Raw genomic sequence first — 20,614 nt, 5'->3', positions numbered from 1 at the left:
ATAGTGAAACAACTTACAACTTGCCAAGGACACTGCATTTAACATTAAAATGGATTTAAAGAAGAAAGAATTCTTGAGTTACAGATAAACATTCTACTCTCAGTTACACTGCTGTGAACCTGGTATAACTCAATTTCCATCAGAGGAATAGACATAGAATGTGGTCTATGACCTCTTACAAACAGCCTCTGCATAGGGCTCAGCGTCACTGTTGACTGCTCTCATAGCCTGCCCTACCACATCACAGATCTCAAGGCAAGATAGGAAACCAGTTGCTCTTCTCTTTACCCAGAGGCTATCTTCTCATTTGGCCCTAAGAGTGTAGCCACTCTTTCCACTTCCTTTCTTGCTCAATTTCATCTGGTTTGTTATTATCTATAGTCTATTAGTTGGCTATAATCAGTATTTTCATGAAACTATACAGAACAAAGTGTACCTAAATGTAGTATAGAGGCTGGGCTGTTAACTAGAAAAGAGTGGAATACTACCTGATGTCTGCACCTCCATTGTCTGCACCCCATGCTGCTGATTAGAAAACTTTGGTAGCATCTACTCTACTCTGCCTACTGTACTCCCCACAAAGCACCAGGCTAGATATTATGCATGAGCATTCACACTTCAGTTCTTTCTCTCCCATCCTTGGCTAGAGATGAAGCTAAAAGATGTCCATTCGTGGATCATTAAATCTTTAGTTTTGTACATTTTTAGCTCTTCTAAAAGCCTTTTCTTTTGTTGCCTTTAAAAAAAATGTTGTTGGCCATGCCAAAAGGGAGGAGGAAGGGGGAGTGTTTGTGTCCTGCCAATCCACACCTCTGCCCCCACAACTGTGGACAAGGGTATGCCCAGCTCTCTGGGCTTCAAAAAGTGCCTCAGTTGCAAGGAATTTGTCCCGGTGACTGACAGACACTTGCAGTACATTTGCTGATTGGGAGAGAAGCACAAACCATAGAAGTGTGGTTGGTGCCAGCAACTAAAACCCAAGTTCAAAAAAAGAGAGGGAGTTAAGATTTAAACTTCTCAAGGAGTTAGCCTTCCAAATCCCCTAGTCCCACTGAGATCTGTCACCATAACCTACTACTTCGAAGGGAAGCGATCCCAGAAATTGTCTGCAAGTCCCCACAGCAAGTGCTGATGGAGCCAAAAGCAATCTCCAGCCGGGCCCTATCAGGAGGAGGAAGGGACGGAGGGCCATTTGGCCCACACCTCAGGAGACAAAGGGGCCTCAAATTTTGACATTTTTCTACCAAGTCATTTCCATTTATTATACACCTTGCAGATATAACAGAGACAACAACAAAAAGCTAAATATACCTGCAAAAAATTGATTTAAATTATTGTGGGACCTGAGACCTTCACATTTTTCAGTCACATCTGAGTTTTTATCTGCATGATTGGAACTGGAGTAGCTTCTGTGATTAGTGAGTCTACATTATGAAATGCTATATATAGTCTTTGCACAGTTTAGAGATCTTGAAAGTCATAATTAATTCTGTTATTGTAAAGTGATTTTGCTTGGTCTGAGGGTGAGATCTTGGCCTGTCAACTGTATTTCCTAATATCACAGTTGCATTACATATTTTTGTCAGACTCCCTGCATCAGTGGCTTCAGGCGAATGAACATTCAACGTGTTAAAACAAGTAGGGCTGTCAATTAACATGTGTTAACGCCTATGATTAATGCAGAGCACAATTAACACGTTAATGTTTTTAACATGTTAACTACAGGTGTTTCTGAGGCGCTGCTCCTTTGAAATGCCGCCGCTGCATTTAAAAGGGCAGCACCAGGGGGCAGCTGTGTGGCACTGCCCTTTTGAAGCTTCTCCCTGGCATTTCAAAGGGGCAGTGCAACACAGCCTGGGATCAACTGGAGACTCCAGCTGATCCTGGGCTCCTGCGGTGCTGCCCCTTTGAAACACCAGGGCAGCCTTTCAAAAGGGCAGTGCTGCACTGAGCCAGGATCAGCTGGGGACTCCATCTGATCCTGGGCTCCCATGATGCTGCCCCTTGGAAATCCTGCTGCAGCATTTCAAAGGGGCAGTATGAACGATTACTCACACGATTACATTGTTTTAATTGCTTGACAACCCTAAAAACAAGTAAAGAACTATCATGATTGTACAATGGGACAAGAGCATTTGAATGGGCTCTCAATGCTTAACATTAACGGTGATGTTGCACATAAATTAGATTTTTCTTCAATTATAAATGAGTTTGCACACAACCAAGCCAGAAAAGCATTCATAAAATGAAGTTTTGCTTGCCCAAGTTTTGCAATGCCCAAGAAAATGAGACCTAAGCCGTAACCCACAACACACTGAATTATCTGGTTTTTTTAATTCTAGAAATATTCTGATAATACTTCTGAGTGTTAAACTGTTGAATTATTAGACCTGTGTGGATCCAGCTGGGGAGGGCTCATGGAACACCCAAAAAGGGCTGTGAGAGCTCATTTGGGAAAGGAAGCAGCAGAAGGGTGACTGTCTCTTCTGGTAGACCTTGGAAATGGGCAGCTCCCTGGCAAATGACCTTGGGGAGCACTAATGGTTAAGGAATATAAGCACAGCTTTGCTGGGCCAAATCAGTAGACAGTCTACTCAGTATCCTGTCTTCTGTGGATAGTTTTCTGTGACCATCCACTCAGCAGGCAGCGGCAGTCAAAAAAGCTAATGGAATGTTAGGAAGCATTAGGAAAGGGATAGCTAGTAAGACACAAATATTTTACATTATAATGCTGCTGTATAAATCCATGCATGCAGTTTTGGTCACCCAATCGCAAAGGAAGATACATTAGAATTGAGTGTCCCTAAACCTCTGACCTCTAAAAACTGAGACTGAATGGTAGGGGATGGATCACTCAGCAACTTGTCCTGTTCTATTCATTCCTGCTGAAGCATCTGGCATTAGCCACTATCAAAAGCCCACCATAGGGCTGAAGCACACAAAATCTACTAGGCAGGGCCCCTCTAGGTTTTAGTGTGCAAGGGGAATGCGAGGAGTGTCTTTCTCCCCTTTCAAGCAGAGACCACGTTTTGCTTCGCACTTGTGTGCAACCCCGACTGATTTTTTTGGTGTGGGGCAGCGGTCCCCAACCCCAAAAAAGGTTCCTCATCCCTGAACTATAGTCATCACTATTTCAAGTAACTGTGGTTTAGGATTTAATCACAGTTAATGAAACAGTTTTGAATATGGTTTATCTTCATCCACAGTTGCAGCTCAACTACACCGATAACTAGTCCAGCTGCACCTGTTTCCCATTCTCAGAACGGGTTTATTTTGGCAGTGTAGACTGGCCCTTAGAGAGCCTTCTCTGCAACTGACCCACAGAGCGGCAATGCAGAATTAAGTGTATGGTTGCAGGATCCATGTGACCAACAATTAAGGTCTTTCTTTCTTTCTTTCTTTCTTTCTTTCTTTCTTTCTTTCTTTCTTTCTTTCTTTCTTTCTTTCTTTCTTTCTTTCTTTCTTTCTTTCTTTCTTTCTTTCTTGAATCTATGGTAAATCATCTACATAATGGGTTGTGTGATGCACACTGGCAGCCAAAATATGGGCACAAATTAACAGTGTTTGATTTTGTCTGGAGACAGAAAATGGACCATCGAGTATGCTTATGTACTTTTGTTCATAATTAACTACATTCAGTAACTCAAACGTTGTATTTAATTTGACCTAATAAATTTAAACATATCACTTAGGCATAACACCTCCTCAGCTGAGGTTTACACTGTCATTTCACAAGTGCTTTTCCACCATTACTTTTCTATCAGTGATTACAATAGTGGAGTCTGTGGTGTAGACAGAATGCAAAGCATCAAAAAAAGGTTAGACGACACGGTGGGAAAAATGCTTGTGCTTTGTTTATCTCATCTTTATCAAGTGCCTCCAAATGAGTGACAGTCCAGAAACTGAGTTCAAAATGGGGCATTTGCAGATGTGGGTGCTCAGTACTGTGTTCAGATTCCAGGAAGAAAACAAGAGGCTGTTAGTGTTCATTATTAAGAGACTAGTAATTAGACTTAATTAAAAAAGAATTTTCAGCAATTCAGACAGATTGGGCTCAGTTTTGAAAGAGCAAATGTTGTCACTAATTCAAGAGATGCATTTGGAGTGAAGTTGTTTTGCTTTCAGATGTTCAGAAGTCACTACGGTAGAGGGAACAGGAAGTCTGCAAATCTAACGTGTTGTCTCTCACTCCTTCTTGTCTTACAGGCTATCAATTGAGAGGCACTGATGAGAGCTTTAATAATCCTTAATGATGACCACAATTATTCTGATGCTTATACTTTTTACAGAGTGCTTTGGCTGCTTGGGTAAGTTCTTTGATGTTTTGCGGGGTTGGGATTTGGTGCCGTTGGAACATATGTAATTCTCTAGGGTTAATCAAGAAAATCATCTTGGTTTTAAAAATCCAAAAGCTAATGCCCAAAATATGTATAGATCAATTAAAACATATGTAGCTGCTGCATAAGCCCCCCACTTCCATATACTAGATTTTTATGTGTGCATGCTGGAGAGAACATTACCCAGGTTTTTATAGTGCAGAAGGCAAAAATATTATTTGTGCTGAATCCAAGTTACTATTGGCACAATACCATGTGATTGGAAGTTGCTCAAAGCGTATTTGCTCCAAAATGTTTATCCTAGCGGAAATTAAAAGATTAAAATATTACCTTGTACTAATTTCCACATGTTACCAAGTTAATACTTATGAATTTCCTTCAATTAAAAATTAGACTTATATAGTAAGCTCTTTCATTGCGATTAATTCAGTGTAAAATTTTAAAATATTTTGGAAACTTTATTCGAGAACAAATAATTACTGAACCACAATGCAGTTTTAGTTTTTGTATCACAGCTTTCAGACTAACTACTGCAAAAAGTTGAAGTATTAAATATTATCGTTGTAGCACTAAATAGTAAAGAAGAGAGTAAGTACAGAGAAATTAAGATCTTTAGGCAAGGGGAAAAAGATGTTTTCATATGTGTTTTTAACAAAGAGAGAGAAAACCAATAAGGCAGAGATGCAGGAAATCTGCACTATACAATAATAGTATTTAAGAAAACTAAAAAGAATGAACTCAAAACCTTGAAATTATTATAATATGTACTATGCCACTTTAGTAACTTAATACAATTATTTAAATACTCTACTTTCCCCTCATTTTTTCTGATGTGTATTCAACAGTACGTTCTATCTTAGACATTCTATATTTCAGTTCTAATGTCTTTCAAGTGCATACCATATTTTTACCCAGCATTTAAAGTGCCACGCAAACCAATGATACAATGTACAAGCTTTAAATAATAAGACAATAGCTGTTTTTTCTGAAAGACAATATATTGTAAAGTAGAAGGGAAAAAAATCAGGTTTTTTGTGGGTATTCTCTTAAAATCTTAATAAAATTTTAAGTGAACTTTACAAATCTTGGGACTGATGCTGCAATTACTCTATTAACAATGGGAATGTTGCCATTTATTTCGGTCGGATTGGAATTGGACCCTTCGCAGTAGGACTATACATGATCAGGATGGATTAGATAGATAGCTGGTGTGAACCACACTGTGAAAAGAAAGAAGGAGAAAGATTTCTTATAACTTCTCTAGGTAGGAAGAAATACTTCATCAGTTCAAAAGAAGAAAAACCATGCTCACACTTTCAAAAGAAATTGTGTCACTCTGATAAAACTTAACCAAGGCCTTTAAGATTATGAAAAATATAGAACCAAATCCTGTGTCCTCACTCCAGATTTGGTTGTACAGGATTTACTGGTCCTAAGAATTCAGTGAAAATTGAGCATGAGCTTTGGGAGATGGTGCAGTATGATTCATATAGTATGTGGGACTTGCACAGAAAGTCAGAGAATTAATTACGATAGTTGAATTTTTAAAGGATTGGTAATTTAATAACTATTACCATTGTTCTTATGATGGTAAAAATAGGGTACTCTAAAATCAACATCAAATTATGGTTGATTTAAGAGGCATAACTTTGACAAACTGAAATTTTGTGTGGGGAAAGGAAGAAAAAAGAACCCTTTTAATGACAGAACTATGAATATGTGTCTATGAGCACAGTCAGGGCACTTAGACAGGAATATATATTTATTCTGACAAATATGCAGTATAATGATAATACAAGCTTCTATTTTCTATGTGGGTACAATGTGTGCAGTTTTTTTCTGAGAAATTATCTTACTGGGAGCTATGACTAGCAATGACATCTGAGAATGAGAGTATAATGTAGTCGACATTAAAGATACAGGAAGTTTCCCTGAATAAGGAATGTAAAATCAGCCTGAATTTCAGGTAAACTCATGAAGCTAAATAGTAGTGTTTGGCTGACTTCTTTTATCCCATGCACTAGTTCATACTAGGGATGCTGCATGAGTCCAAATCTAGATCTCAGTGCAAAACTGAGCACATCACTACAACTGGCACCAGAGAGGACCCCTCCTTTGCCATCTCAGCAAACAGACTGGAGATTGTATTCACATGGCTACTGAACCACCTGGTCCACACAACGGCCCACGCTATGACTTTTAACCAATTTTGGAACCAGTTACTGGCAGAAGTGGGGTTAGGCAATGTTGTGAATCAGGAGATGGGGAAGGCATGGTACTCTTCCAATCTCTGCTCCCATGAGCTACCACTCTCAGAAGTTTGTGTACCTGTATAAAATATGATCATGCAAGCTGCTTAGGGTCCTGGGGTCCCCACACTGAGGGCCAAATACAAATACAACCTGCTAGCCACTCATCCTTGGCTTCCCCTCAGAGAGGCTTATATATCCCCACTGGACTTCTTGTGCTTTGCTCCCCTTTGAGTAGGGATGTTAGATATCGGGTAACTGAATAGCCATGTAACTGCATGAAATCTTAGGGGTAACATGACAATTAGATAGTTCCCATGGGGAAGGTAAGTAGTGAGTGTGCTCCCAGCCCCACTCCCAAGGATCCCCACTATTACAGGCAGCAGCACAGGGTGCTAGGCAGGAACCGGTCCGCAAGGGGAGTCAGTTTAAAAACCAGCTCTCTGCACAGACTGGCTGCATGCTGCCCTGTGCTGCTGTCTCTGATACAGAGGCAGTAGTGCAGGGCAACGGCAGCCCTTGTTTGTGAGGGGTCTGCTCTCCCTGTGGACAGAGACTCCTCCATGGGATGCGGCAGCCTTCCCTGCTTCCCTGGATAAAGGCAGCAGCGAGGAGGAGGGAGGGGGGGTAAGGGGGAGAGAAGAAGCACCATGGAGCCAGGTCTGGCGGAAACTGGGTTTTTAGATGGCTCCCCCAGCACCGGCTCCTGCTTCCTCCCCTTGCTGCCTCTGTATCAGAGACAACGGGGGGGGGGGGGGGGGGGAGGGAATGTGTGTAGTCGACAAGATTAACGGATAAGCCTAGGTGCCAGGAGAGTGTGTACATCATAATATATGGTTTCCTTGTCCTCCCCCACCCCTTTTTTGCAGCCTTTGGTAAGTGGTGAAATAGCTAAACACTTCCAGCTCATCTGAAAAAGTAGATCTTACCCATGAAAGCTCATGATACTCTATGTTTTTGTTAGTCTCTAAGGTGCCACAGGACAACTCGTTATTAAAGACACAGTCTAACCTGGTTACGCCTCTGAGACTTCCAATGAAAACATTGTTATCAGTGGGCATCTTAGTTCAGCTGAATGGAACAATTCATAGCCCACAGAGCTACTGTTTAGGGTTCTGTGAACTCAGCAGATGTCACTACATCCATCACTCTTGGTGCATGTTTTTGAGACTGTCTCTATAACAGCTGGAGACCTTTAAATGAAAGATTAGATTACGGAGAATAAGGCCACATGAAAGAGGTGCTGGTGTGTCATACTAACACCTACTGACTGAATTTGAGCCCTGACTGTGATGGCAGGAAAACTGCTGTGCAGATACAAAATAAATGAATGATTAAGGTGACTGAATTTTAGCCAATTACAAAATCGCTATTGTTGTAGTGTAATGGGCTCTCAGACATGCCAACGGATGACTAAAGTTTGTTGCCCATAGCTGTATCCTGGCAGAACATAGTGAGTTTTAGGTGTTATCACTCTTCACTGAAGTCACTTAGGGCATGTCAATACAGCAGGGCTAAAGCCGAAATAAACTATGCAACTTCAGCTACGTCAATTGTATAGTTTAAGTCAAAATAGCTTATTTCGGCTTTTGGCACTGTATACACAGCAGGAAGACTGAGAAAGAGCACTCTTCCTCCGACTTCCCTTACTCCTCGTAGAATGAGGGTTACAGGAGTTGGAGTAAGAAGTCCTCCAGCTCGACATTTTTTCAACATTTTGTTGCTTGTACTGTAGACACGGACTATGTTATTTCAGAATAATGTCAGTTATTCCAAAGTAACACTGCTGCATACACGTACCCTTCTAGAAAAAACAGGAAAAGAACATTTAAATGGGAATTAAAAATCTGGAGTTTAAGTCTTAGTTTGTTCAGCATAAACAAGTATAAGTTCTGGTCCACCGTGTTGGCTTACAAAGCTTATTTTACATCTGAACCAAGGCAGACAGGTATATCTTCTTGTCTGAAATATTTGTTTTTGTGCTCTACCAGGGACTCCATCTCAAAAACACATTTTCACTTCCATTCATGATTCCTTAAATATCAGCCATACATACATGTTGCAACAATAAGTTTTTAATTAGATACCTCACTTGACCCTCTTTGGCTTTGGTTACCAAGTCTGCAGTGCATTGGGTGTCATAAGTTTGTTAGGCCTGCCAAAGTTTACTGTTACAGAACAAAGAACCCTTTGCCATTTGGCAACAGAGGTATTCTCAGGGTCACACTAAGGTGTTTGTATTTATTTAAGGGAAAACAGGAGTAATTAACTATTAAGAAATGAGGTTGCTGTCATAAAATAGGTTAAATAATGCCATACATTATTAATAATATTAGTGTGCTATTTTATTATTCCTGTTCTAAACTTAAAGTTATTTGGTTTTTGTCAATAGCCAATGAGACGAATGAATTATCAGTCAGACAGACACCATCAGAAATAAGGGTATCCACTGGAATGCCAGCCGAAATTAACTGTTCCTGGAAAAACAATGACTCTGTCAAGAGATTTAGAGTAACCTGGAAAATACAAAATCTCACTTGTAAAGAAGGCACCAGCAAAGACCTATTTTCAAAACTTTACTACACAGTCAACTACACACATAAGGATCAAACGGTGCTAAGGATAGACGTTGTGAAAGGAAACGATACTGGAATTTACTTCTGTGAGATAACTATTGAAATACCCTTCATGAAAAAAGGGATGGGAAATGGAACAACTCTAATTGTTGAAGAGAAAGGTAAAGAAGCAGTCAACCTTATTGCCGTTTGTCTCTCTGGAGTTTTTTAATCAGAAGTGTGTTATTTACTTTTTTTTTTCTCCCTGAAGGGTTATAGAACCAATGCTCTGACCAAAAGTCAGGGCATTTGGACTACCCATGTCCTTATTCTGGCTTTGACACTTAACTCCTTCAATAGTCCTGGCCAATTCACTTGATCTCTCTGCCTTAGCTTCCTCGGCTATAAAATGCTCATTTCTTGACATCATATGATTGCTGAGAGGATTAATAGATTATTATTATTAGAGCCATTAAGTCTGCTGCTTGCTTCACAGAAGGCATAGAAAGATACCATGAGGCCTGGAAGAGCTTACTGCCTATATTTTAGATGTGAGGCAATGAATGAGGATGACAAATGTTAGAGAGAGTGATGGAATAAGGAAGGACAAAGGTTATATCAATACAGTCACACAGTTACTCATCTTAGTCATAGGCTTTCCCAAGTGATAGTATTTTTATCATTTATTGTGTTTCATTATTTCATTTAATTGATAAAAACAAGCAAGATTAGGAGATACAAATATGGGCATTTTGTATTCACTCAAAGCAAACATTGCAATGATCATAAAGTGATTTAAATGTAGTAAAATGCTACACACATGCAATGTTTTATTGCATAATTGCTAAATAGTAATCATTTTTATTTTTGGGCCCAGTCCTGCAAACACTGTGAAACTTTGTTTATGTGAGTAGTCCTACTGAAAGGATTACTCATGTAGCAAAATCACAAACGTGTGCCAGTGTTTTGGGGGAAGAGGAATCTGATAATTTATTTGGAGTGAACCTAGCCATTGAGGCAATAGGACACACATATCTAAAAACATAACATGGTCTATATATTGTGCTTGTAAGTAATCAACTTGATTTGGAAGGTTTGTTTGCAGAAGCCGGATCAACGGAAAAGTATAATTTTATGGCAATTCTAGCCATCTTTCCTTGCCTAGCATCAGTGGCCTGTTTTTATTTCTGTTACAAAAAGCAGCAGAACTCAGAAAACTCTGGTAAGTGACAGTGCTTTTTTGCATATAATCCCTAACAGCAAAATGAGGGTCTCAGGATATGTGTACACCCAAAAAGCAGCACAAGAAGGGGAACTGAATAGTACAACTCTTGCACCTCCTGTCCTGGTTTCTTCATTGGCCCTCCAAGCAATAAGCTATAGGTGAGGCATTCCAGGCATTCAGTAGGAGGCCTACTCCACATGTGTTTGCATGGACCCTTCCTGTGCACCCATAACAACTATGCCCCAGCAACCACTGCACATAGTCGCTTGTGTGGCTAACTTGTGATCCTGGAAAGAATAGTCTGTGGGGTGGCTGAGTGGGCATTTGTGGAGATCCTTGGCTAGCCAGAATAGAAATGGCAAATCAGTACTGCTTTCTCCTTTAATGGGGACAAAAGAGCCAGAATTTAGCCCTTAAAGTTCTATGGTAATTCACATAATAATCATTAATAGAGTGTTTGCAGCCTGGTTTCAGGCACCAGTGCTGCTCTGCATTCCCTGTTCAGTTAAATAGATCTGTAAATAATTTTGGTTTTTTTCTTGTCAATATATTTCTCTTTCCCATTCAAAAGAACTACCTTTAATACTGTTCACATCCCAAACATGAATTTAATGTGGCGGTTTGTTCGATGTTTGTGCAGCACCTAGCATAAGGAGGTCCTGGCTCATGACTGAGGCACTGAACTGCTACATTAATGCAAATAATAATCATAATAAAGAGGAAATGCAACTATTGCACTTATCCGTCTCAATTGTTCTGATGAATGGCAAATCCTGCCTTTTCATCACATGGGAGTGATAAGCAGAGAAGAGGCCGCAGAAAGCTTTCTGTGATCTCTTGTCTCCTTATCACATTTTCACAATGGGTGGTTCTCAGGATTTTATTAAGGCTGTAGCAATTCTTGGGTGTTTTCACCTGTCTCATAAAAATATTATCAAAGGCTGCCAGCTTATGAATTTTACCTTATACAAATGCCCATCATCTCTCATTCCTAGAGAGGTGTACAGAGAACAGTGGTGGAAGTAGTACATGGAGAGATCAGAAAACTACTCCCCCTGGGGAACAGTAGACAAGGGAAGGTGGTATTGCAGTGTTGCCAACCTGGGTGAACTGAATGAATCGTGGGATTTTAGCACCTGCAAATGGCTATAATATTCTTCTAACATTCCAAATTAAATTTTTTCAGGAGTGTTGATTTCCTCTGTTAAATAAAAGTTCTATCCCAGAAATGGCTGTAGTAAAGTGGCAGATGGAAGGAAATTTCCTTCCGTGGCTGAGGAACAGCAGTGGAGTTCTTCCATGGAGGTCAATGGCTGGAATAGGCTCTGAGGCCCCTTTGGTTACATCTATACACCCCACACTTGGGAGTCTCCCAACCTAATTCAACAGACTTGGGATGATGGGCCTTGCATTACCATGCTCCAATCAGCCACGTAGATGTTGTGGGTCTGGCTGCAGCTTGGACTCTGAAACCCAGGGAGTAGGTGGCTTTCAGAGCCTAAGCTCCAACCAAAGCTAAGTGCTGTTTACACATACATTTTTGTAGTGCTTGTTTGAACCCCACAAACCCAAGACTGTCAAGCTAGACTGGCAGGCTCATTACAGGAGGTTCTGTGGCCATATACTTTTATACAGTCTAATAAATATCCACAAATCCACTGGTCAAGGTGGTCACAAATTCTCCTCTTTTAAGTGTAGATACATACTTTTTTAGTTTTTAAAAAGATCATTACAGTACATCCTCCCATGGGAAAAAATATCAGAGACTCCATCAAGTGGCAGATCCTCTAGCCCTTCACAAACCACTGATGTGACTCCTGAAATGTGGAATGAACAAAATAATGGTGATATGTCACATAAAAGTGTTCCCCTCCCTTCAGTGTCAGAGAGAAGGACCCATGAGGAACAGACACTTCAGGTGATGGAACTGGATGAAGGAAATGAGATAAATGAAGCAGATGAGAGAAATTCTTCCTCAAACTCATCAGAATGGGTAAGCGATTTATAGCGGGTGTGAGGTTACAAGAAGTGAGCTCCAAAGAGAGGTATTCATAGAGGTTCAATTGACCAAATTTATTAGGAGAACAGGAAGTTGCTGTAGTTTAGTATAATATCCTACTGCCCAACATTATACCATGAAATAAAATGAAATGCCTTGTCAGTAAGGGCAAGGCAAACAAACTTGCTTAATTTTATTTTAAAATCTCTGTCAGAAAGGCCTGGCTCCTATATTGACATACTACAAATTCTAGAAAAGGAGGGCAGCAAGAAAACAGATAATTACAGAGATTGGGTTAAAATAAACAAGTGAAATGGACCGAATACCTGGCCACAGAGGTCTCAGAGACAGGTTAACTCACAAAAGAAAATAGCTTCTGGGAATGGTGATAGGGCACAGTGAGGGCTAGCTCCACATGCTGTCTGAAGGCAGAGCAAAGTACTGTATCATCCTCTTCCCCTGAAGTGCTATAGCATGCCACAGCATTGTCACCCATTGCTACTGCAACCATGCTTAGCAGCTTCAGTATACTTGACATTGTGAGGAAAGCACAGACCACAAGTACATACATGTCAAGTAAGCCAGGGGCCTCAGATCAACTGTGCTGGAGCAGCACCCACTGTAGCTGGGGATTGGGCAAATTGACTTCACACTGTCTTTCTGCTCCTCCCTTTGGACTTGGTTCAGCTCAAAGCATCATTCTAGTGGCTGAAGATCACTGGAGTGCAGTAGCACTCAGCCATACCCCTTTTCCCTGGCTATGCATTGGACATCACTACGTTGCAGGTGGCATAGAACCACACCTGCCTACAGATCCACTTTTTCTGGGGAGACCCCATGAAGCTCATTAAGCCATCTTTGTACCTCCATCAGGGCCTAGAGCTGGCCCAGAGTCTGCCATAAATGTCAGTGGCATAAAAATTCACAGCTGGGTCTGATTTCCATTTGTTCAGAAGTTAGTCACCTAACCTTAAGCACACTAGCTGTAACTGTGTATTGGGGAGGGGAGCTAGCACTTAAATATAGCCTTTGACATAATCAAGCCACTGTATAAAGCTTAAATGATCAATTCCCATAGTACCTAGGTTAACAGATTGGGATACTGAGGCTATGTCTATACTACACGTTTTTGCAGCAGAAAATATGCTAATGAGGGACTCATTAGCATAAGTCATGACATCATTAGCATATTTTCTGCCATTTCTTTTTGTGCAAGGGGTTTTTGTGCAAAAAGATGCAGCGTAGCCGCTTCCATTTTGTGCAAAAAAACCCCTGTTTTGCACAAGAGCCATTCTTCCTAATTTTTTGAGGAAGAACGGCTCTTGTGCAAAAGGGAGTTTTTGCGCAAAAAGGAGCCATCTACACAGCTCTTTTTTATGCAAAAACCTTTTGTGCAACAGGGATCCGAGGAGGAAATGCAATTGAGAGCGTGACCTATGCAAATGAGTGCTCCGTTTGCATTTCCTCTTGCAGAAGTGGCTTGTAGTATAGATGCAGCTTGAGACACAAAAAATCAAATTCAACTCTAGCAGACACAGTTTCCATTGAAATCCCTGGGTGTGCCACAGGCTTGCACTAAATGTAGCCCAAAGTGGTTAGGCAAAATGCCAAAGGACACAGAAGTGGTTATTGACAGAGCTGATGTTAAAATACAGAGGTTTCTGGCTTCTCACCCCATTTTCAGTTTCACATTAGTGGTGTTGTTACCACTACTGAAACTTGATTGGTATTTGCAGAGGGAAGAGGGAAGCTTAAATGGTCAAGACAAGAGTAATTTTTTGGAAAAGAAATATAATTGAAAACTTCTTCACCAGAATGCACGGATTCACCCTGCCTTTAAACAGTTTATTTTGTAATACTATGGGAAATATCACAATAATTTTTGCACTCTCATCATAGCCATGTTGATCCCAGAATATTAGTAAGACAAGGTGGGTGAGGTAATATCTTTCAGTGGCCCCTCTTCTGTTGGTCCAATAAAAGCTATTAATGACCTCAGCCATGAGAAAAATGGTTCTATGAAAAATAGTGCTGGGAATGAGAAGGCAAGCATCAAAGTTAGGGTGGAAAGCAATCTGTTCATTGCTAGTCATTAGCTGGGATGGACTTGCATGGTCAACAAGAGTCAACCAGATGTGTGACTATAATAACGAAAGTTCTGCTGCTGTTTCATAACTAAATGACTATGAGACACAGTCGCCTCCTGTCATGACCTTGCATCTGTTTGTTCCTTTATGTAACAAAGTCCTTTCTCTTTTTTTAATGAAAATGCAGGGTGATTAAATCAGCAACGGGCAACCTAGGTTAGTGAATAGGTTGTGTGAGTGGCCCTCCTTCCTCTCTGTGGGCCACAAGATTGTCATAACCAAGATGGTCTCCCAGGATACATAGTTTGGCTAACTGCATTTGCGTACTTAGAATTTGTGCAATGTGCCAATTGAACAGTAGCAGTGCTTTGATTGGATGTAGAGGGAGCACACGGCTTTCACAGTCAATGTTGTGTGCAGTCAGCTCCCACTTCACTTCATGTACCCTTGCTTTACATGTGTACCACTTTAGTAATACTCAGGGCCAGATTAAGACCTTTAGAGGCCCTAAGCACTGAAAAGATTATGGTGCCCCCAAAATAAAAACAATACTATACCATCAAATCTCATTTTTTGGTGCCCCTGCTTTGCTGGTGCCCTAAGCACATGCTTAGTCTGCCTATTGAGTAATCCATACTGGTCGGGGAAAAAACAGTGACATTTGGCAATCTTGTGTGTGGGTAATGGTACACAATAACTCAAAGGTCACACACAGATGGACTGCATGCAACTTATGGGCCACAGGTTTCCATTGCTGTAAATGGAACTCATAAATCATTGAAGAGACTCCATAAACTGCAATGGTTCTAGTTTAGTGAAGCTAGTAAATATCTTACACCTAGACGCTACACTATATTCCAAACTAACTTTTCTAAAAGTTAGGAACAGATATTGCTTTGTTTCCTGTGCTATATACACTGTGCCTTTTAAATTCTAAAACCGAATTTGATTATTTTAAAAGTGTGATCTTTCATTTCTAAGACTACCTTGTTATTAGTTCGATCTGGTGACCGGTCTCACAGAAGTTTGCAGCACTTTAGAGAGTTTTTTGGTTCCTTTCATGATTATTTTTAGATGAGGTTGTGCTATATTTTTCCCTGCTTTACATTAGGAGACAGCAAGTGCCATGTTGCTGCAATCTATGTCAATGCAAGTCTGTATCTGCATCTTATATTTAGTGCAAATCTATCTACCATCTCTGATTTATGTTCTTACAAAGAGGGTGGTATGTAGCTGGGAGTACCACAATTTCTACTTGTTTAGGTATCATAGGCAGCTGTAGTTGTTTTCTTCCTGTTGGAGTGAGAAGATGATCAGGGCTTAGAATCCAGTCTTGGGTTACATTATTGGCTGTGTCACAGATTCCCTACTGCAAGTCACTTCATCTCTCTGGGCCTCAGTTTCCCCTCTGTAAAAGGGGACAATAATACCTAGCACAAAGCAGTATTGTGAAGACAGATTTAAAAAACATCCAATTCCTGACTTCCATTATCACATTTCTGTGTACAGTACAAAGTTGAGAAATTCGGGAGAGTTATCAAGATGATTTTGTGGCTTACACACCTAGGCTACATCTACACTGCAGGCTTTTTGTGCAAGACCAGCTGTTCTTGCACAAAAACTTGCAGAGTGTCTACACTGCACATGCGTTCTTGAGCAAGTAAATTTACAGTAAAGCCTTGGAACAGAGGGCTTCTTGCACAAAAGCTATTCCTCTCCTCATGAGGAATAAGTCCTTTTGTGCAAGAGCTCTTGTGCGAGAAGGCAGCATGGATGGGCAACAGGGGTTTCTTGTGCAAGAAACTCCTATGGCTAAAATGGCCATCAGAGCTTTCTTGCGCAAGAGAGCGTCTACACTTCCATGGATGTTCCTTGTGCAAAAGCAAATCTCTTGCGCAAAAGCACAAGGCAGTGTGGACGCGCTCTTGCACAAGAATTTTTGCACAAGAACTCTTGCGCAGTACAGTTCTTGTGCAAGAAGCCTGAAGTGTAGACGTAGCCCAAGTGTAACAGAATCTTGTGCTGTGCATACACATATGTATATAGGTCTGGGGGGAGATATTTAGGTCTCCCTGCTTTTTGCTGCAGATCTCATTTAAAGACCTCAAACATTTTTATCCACAAATACCCATGAAATGAAAACTGGGACATGATGTACCGCTCCAAATAGCACTTAGATACCCTAGTAACTGGACACTAGATAAATTACATAAAAAATAGCAGTTAAAGGTAAAAGAACTATGGTTTTATGAATAAAACCATGTGTAGTGGGGACTTGAAAAGTCATAGCGGTAGAAACTCCAGCCCATTTTTGGTGCCATTTAAAAATAGGAATAGACCTGAACTAAAATTTTGGATAAACTACAGCAAATTGTGTGGGATTCAGATCCAAGTGAGAATTTTGCAGCTGGACTCTTCCTGTAATGGGATAAATGAAACCTCTGGTTCCAAACACTGGAAAGACTTCGTACTTGAATTCAAATATTGTGACTTGGGTTTATCTCTGAATGTAGAACTCCATGACTTTTGAGATACCGCTAATCGTGTTCCTTTTTTGTTCCTTGAGCCCTAGTCTAGACAACATGTGGTAAACACACTTTAATAGAAAAAGTTAATTTGATGGGAATTCTCTTTGGTTTTTCAAGGTTACTTCCACACTTTACGAGTCCCTTGATTATTTTGCAATGAAGCAAAATGAAGATAAAGAGGAGGACAACAAACATTCTGTTGCTTTTTCATCCAATGCAGCAGATTAGTAAATCTCATGACTTACAGCATCTGGGAAATCCAGAAGATGTGAGGAAGACAACAAGGACCCTACACCCATTTTGACAGTCCAGGGCTGAAAGTTCTTATCATTAATGCGATATAGATAAAACTAGCAAGGCCACAGAGTATCATAGCATAATTTGCTTCTTGATCTTGCAGTATACAACTCAAACCCAGTGAAGTCTCTTTGCTGTCCCTGGCACACCACTGTGACAGCAAAGCTGGTATGGTACCAGTAGTAAAGTTGGTTCAATATAATGGGGGAAGAGTATTTGTGTTATTGACTCATGCCAAATTCCAGGAATCTTTTGTTGGTGGTGTTTTAAAAGTTTGATATCTCCCTGTTTTGCTATTTACCTGGGAGTTTTTTGTGATGTAGCGGCTTTTCTCTCCCCCACTTTCCACATCCTAGTGTGCAGGAGCATGATACACAATCATACTATGAGGATTTGCCAAACTAAATCTCATTGAACTATTAAACATGCTGCTTCAGGCAATGGAGAGTACATGATGGTTTACAGCAGCGGTTCTCAAACTTTTTGAGCTCCGGAGACCTTTACATGAATAAAAATGTATGTGGAGCCCCAGCGATCCACTGATTGTCTGTGTTGTACCTATTGATGTTTCTAGTTTGTCAGCCTCATGGAGCCCCTGGAGATGTCTCCTCCGTAGACCACAGTTTGAGAAACACTGGTTTACAGGAAGGTGGAGAAAAACCGCACACTGATAATCACCAAGACAGTTGGGCAATACTTTGAATAGGATGAAATCCTTCCTGGCCTCTGTGGTGATCACCAGATGCACTGAAAAATTAGATTTCATTACCCTATCTTAGCATAGGTGCGAAATAAATTACAGTTTGAATATTATACTTAATAAAAGCTAATTATAACCCACTTTGGAGGGATAAGATTTTGGATGCTGAAGGCTGATCTTATACTGTTTTTTTTCCCTCTCTGACAACCTCAAAAATAATCACAAAAATTGTTCAAAAACTAAAGACAAGATTAAAAATGGACTTTCTATAAGCCTAGTAGAAGACAAACATTAACAGCAAACAAATGCAGCATCTTAATATTTTAGGCTTATTGAAAACAGAGTAAGTGGCCAAAACATCAGTGTGTTTGTGTAGCAAATCTTTTGTCTGCTGCTAAGGCTCATTCTGTGGATTGTTTTCTCAAAAGCAGGCACAGGTAAGCAAATGTTATCATTATGTAAGAGGGTACTGATCTAGCGGGACCCTGAGGGTGCCAACAAACACAGACTGGCTTTTTCAAACTGCTCAGCAACAGCTGAGACACTTTAAATGTTATTCTGCACCTTTTCAATGAAAAGGGAATGGTTTCCAAGTATTTTCTTTGTGTTGATGTTTGTGGTAAAGAGAGAGAGAGAAAGTCATTTGGTAACAGTGCATCGCTCAATCACTAAACCTAAATCGACCTGTATTTAACTTACATGTAAATAAAACAAGATTGTCTTATTTATTTCTCTGTTATATTTTAGTCATTTAAATCACAAGCACTGGTGTCTCTCATTCTTTTCATAATTTTAATCATTACAGGTTTGTTCTCTTCAGTGTAGGATAAAACCGTCATAAAAGTGTCATGAAGAACTTTTCTTCTATAGATCACAGATGTGACTGGTGACCCATCAGATTGGCCACTGTTCTGTGCTGTTTGCTTGTAGTTAATTAATTAGTTAGTTTATTTTGTTCTCCAGTGTTCTTAATATCACACTGCAGAATCTACTGGAAATTGTACATAGGTTGCAGGAGGAGAGATGGAAGAAAGGAGAAGTATTTTAATACATTTGTGTATAGCTGATGACACACAGAATTGCTACATAAATCACACAGATCTAGGGACTTAGAGCTAGACATTTTATGAGCTCCAGAAACACAGTTCTCTAACAGCTGAGTTAAAATACATTTCCTTTAGCTGCTGGTAAAAGTACAGTTGTCTTATTCTTTCCATGATCATTCAATCTCTCCTCTCTCTCTCTCTCTCTCTCTCTCTCTCAGAGAGAGTACTAGTATCTTACAAAGGGAAGGGGAAAAATGAAATTACTTTGTTCACAGCTCTGCATTTTCAGGGCTGAAATGTCCTGTCTAGTAATTGGGAAGTAGCATCTTTGCAAATGCCTGTTGGTCTAGTCAGGGTGAGTGTGTGAATTAGTCCAGAGGTCATAACGTCCTAGGAAAGTTTTATATCAAGTTCAGTGAAAGGAGTTTAGAAGAAATATACAATTTGTAAAGCTGAAGGCAACTTTAGTATCAAGACTTAGTGCTTGATCTAAGAAGCTGCCTAAGTAATAAATGGCTAGCAACAAATCTATTTCCCCAAATACCAGTGATTAGAACTGCATGTAAAATACTTACATCTCTACATATATTTTAGATTTGTGTGTCTGCCTGTCTGTGAGCTTGTCTGTGTGTGTGTGTCTGTCTGTTCAAGAACTCCTTCTAAATCAGTGTTTCTTAAACCTTTTAAGACCAAGGACCAAACAATTTTTTTTATGAGGAACACCAAGGATTTTTTGTTGAGGAAAAAAAAAGGTGATCTGCCCCTTTAAGGATGGCTATTTTAAATTCTGTTCTCTGCAGGACACCTCCGACTGCCTCGCAGCACACCGGTGTGCCACGGAACACAGTTTAAGAAACCCTGTTCTAAACAGTAAGAGCTAGGAGCACCAAATTTGGAGCGCAGCTTCCTCTTATCCTAACTTAAAGCACAGTCAGGGTTTACTTATGCCAAGAAAATGGGAAGTGCTGGGAATGGAAAGGGAGGGGCACCGAGGACGGACATGATACTCAGAATGGCCACTGGGGGCAGTGAGCCTGCAGGGGAGAGCAATGCTGCAAAGAGACCACTTGGGAGGCAGATGCACCACCAAGAGAGTGGCCAGAAGGGCTGGGGCTCCACCGCCTTGCTTGTGACCAGATCAGGTAAGTAGTCTCCCTGCCCCGAATCCTTCTCCTCTCCCCCAGCCCTTGCCCACAGCATGTGGCCGAGGGAGGTCCGTGATGGCTGGGAGGAGCAGGGGGGTGGGGTGGAAAGAAGGCCCTACTGGCTGAGACAGCTGGGGGGATGGAGGGAGGAGAGAGACGAAAAGGCCCTAACAGCTGGGGGAGGGAGAGAAAGCACCACTGGATGGGACCCTCTGCCCTGAACCTCTCTGCATCTCTTACCCCACCATATACATCCCCACCCTCTTGCCTTGCCTGCCCCTACATCTCCAAGGCTCTGCCCTGACTCTTGCACCCCCACAATGCCAGCACCCCTCCCTGAAGAACCCGGGCAATGCTGGGTAAGTCTTTTAGTACTTAATAAGGAACGGATACCCTCTGAGCTGCAGGTCAGCAACATGTCTGAATCGTTTTCTTGTTGGAAACTT

General features: G+C 40.8%; 2 protein-coding genes across 5 annotated transcripts in view; both read left to right on the top strand.

Annotated features, from left to right (window-relative positions):
* Window positions 1-3,909: 3,909 nt before the first annotated feature.
* Window positions 3,910-18,762, top strand: LOC102462366 (uncharacterized). Of its 3 annotated transcripts, XM_006128219.3 has the most exons (6): window positions 3,910-3,978; window positions 4,207-4,307; window positions 8,979-9,323; window positions 10,235-10,363; window positions 12,247-12,359; window positions 17,098-18,762. In XM_006128219.3, exons 2-6 carry the CDS (start codon window positions 4,250-4,252, stop codon window positions 17,206-17,208), a joined length of 756 nt encoding a protein of 251 aa, XP_006128281.1. In that variant the 5' UTR covers window positions 3,910-3,978; window positions 4,207-4,249; the 3' UTR covers window positions 17,209-18,762. The 3 variants fall into 3 exon arrangements, with proteins under 3 accessions (XP_006128281.1, XP_006128282.1, XP_014431549.1); XM_006128220.4 differs by lacking the exon at window positions 3,910-3,978 and having other exon boundaries at window positions 3,985-4,307; XM_014576063.3 differs by lacking the exons at window positions 3,910-3,978; window positions 10,235-10,363 and having other exon boundaries at window positions 3,985-4,307.
* A 365-nt stretch (window positions 18,763-19,127) lies between these two features.
* Window positions 19,128-20,614, top strand: part of PPP2R2C (protein phosphatase 2 regulatory subunit Bgamma) — a 320,765-nt gene continuing 319,278 nt past the window's right edge. Inside the window, exon 1 of one of the 2 annotated variants that reach the window (XM_025187313.2) lies at window positions 19,128-20,165. In XM_025187313.2, coding sequence (XP_025043098.2) covers window positions 19,979-20,165 — 187 coding nt within the window. In that variant the 5' untranslated portion in view covers window positions 19,128-19,978. The remainder of the gene's footprint in view (window positions 20,166-20,614) is intronic. The other variant, XM_014576070.3, reaches the window with a different exon arrangement.

This window comes from Pelodiscus sinensis, chromosome 5 (genome assembly GCF_049634645.1).
Source record: "Pelodiscus sinensis isolate JC-2024 chromosome 5, ASM4963464v1, whole genome shotgun sequence".
In the NCBI taxonomy this organism is placed as follows: Eukaryota; Metazoa; Chordata; order Testudines; family Trionychidae; genus Pelodiscus; species Pelodiscus sinensis.
This window is presented reverse-complemented; position numbering and strand designations above follow the sequence as displayed.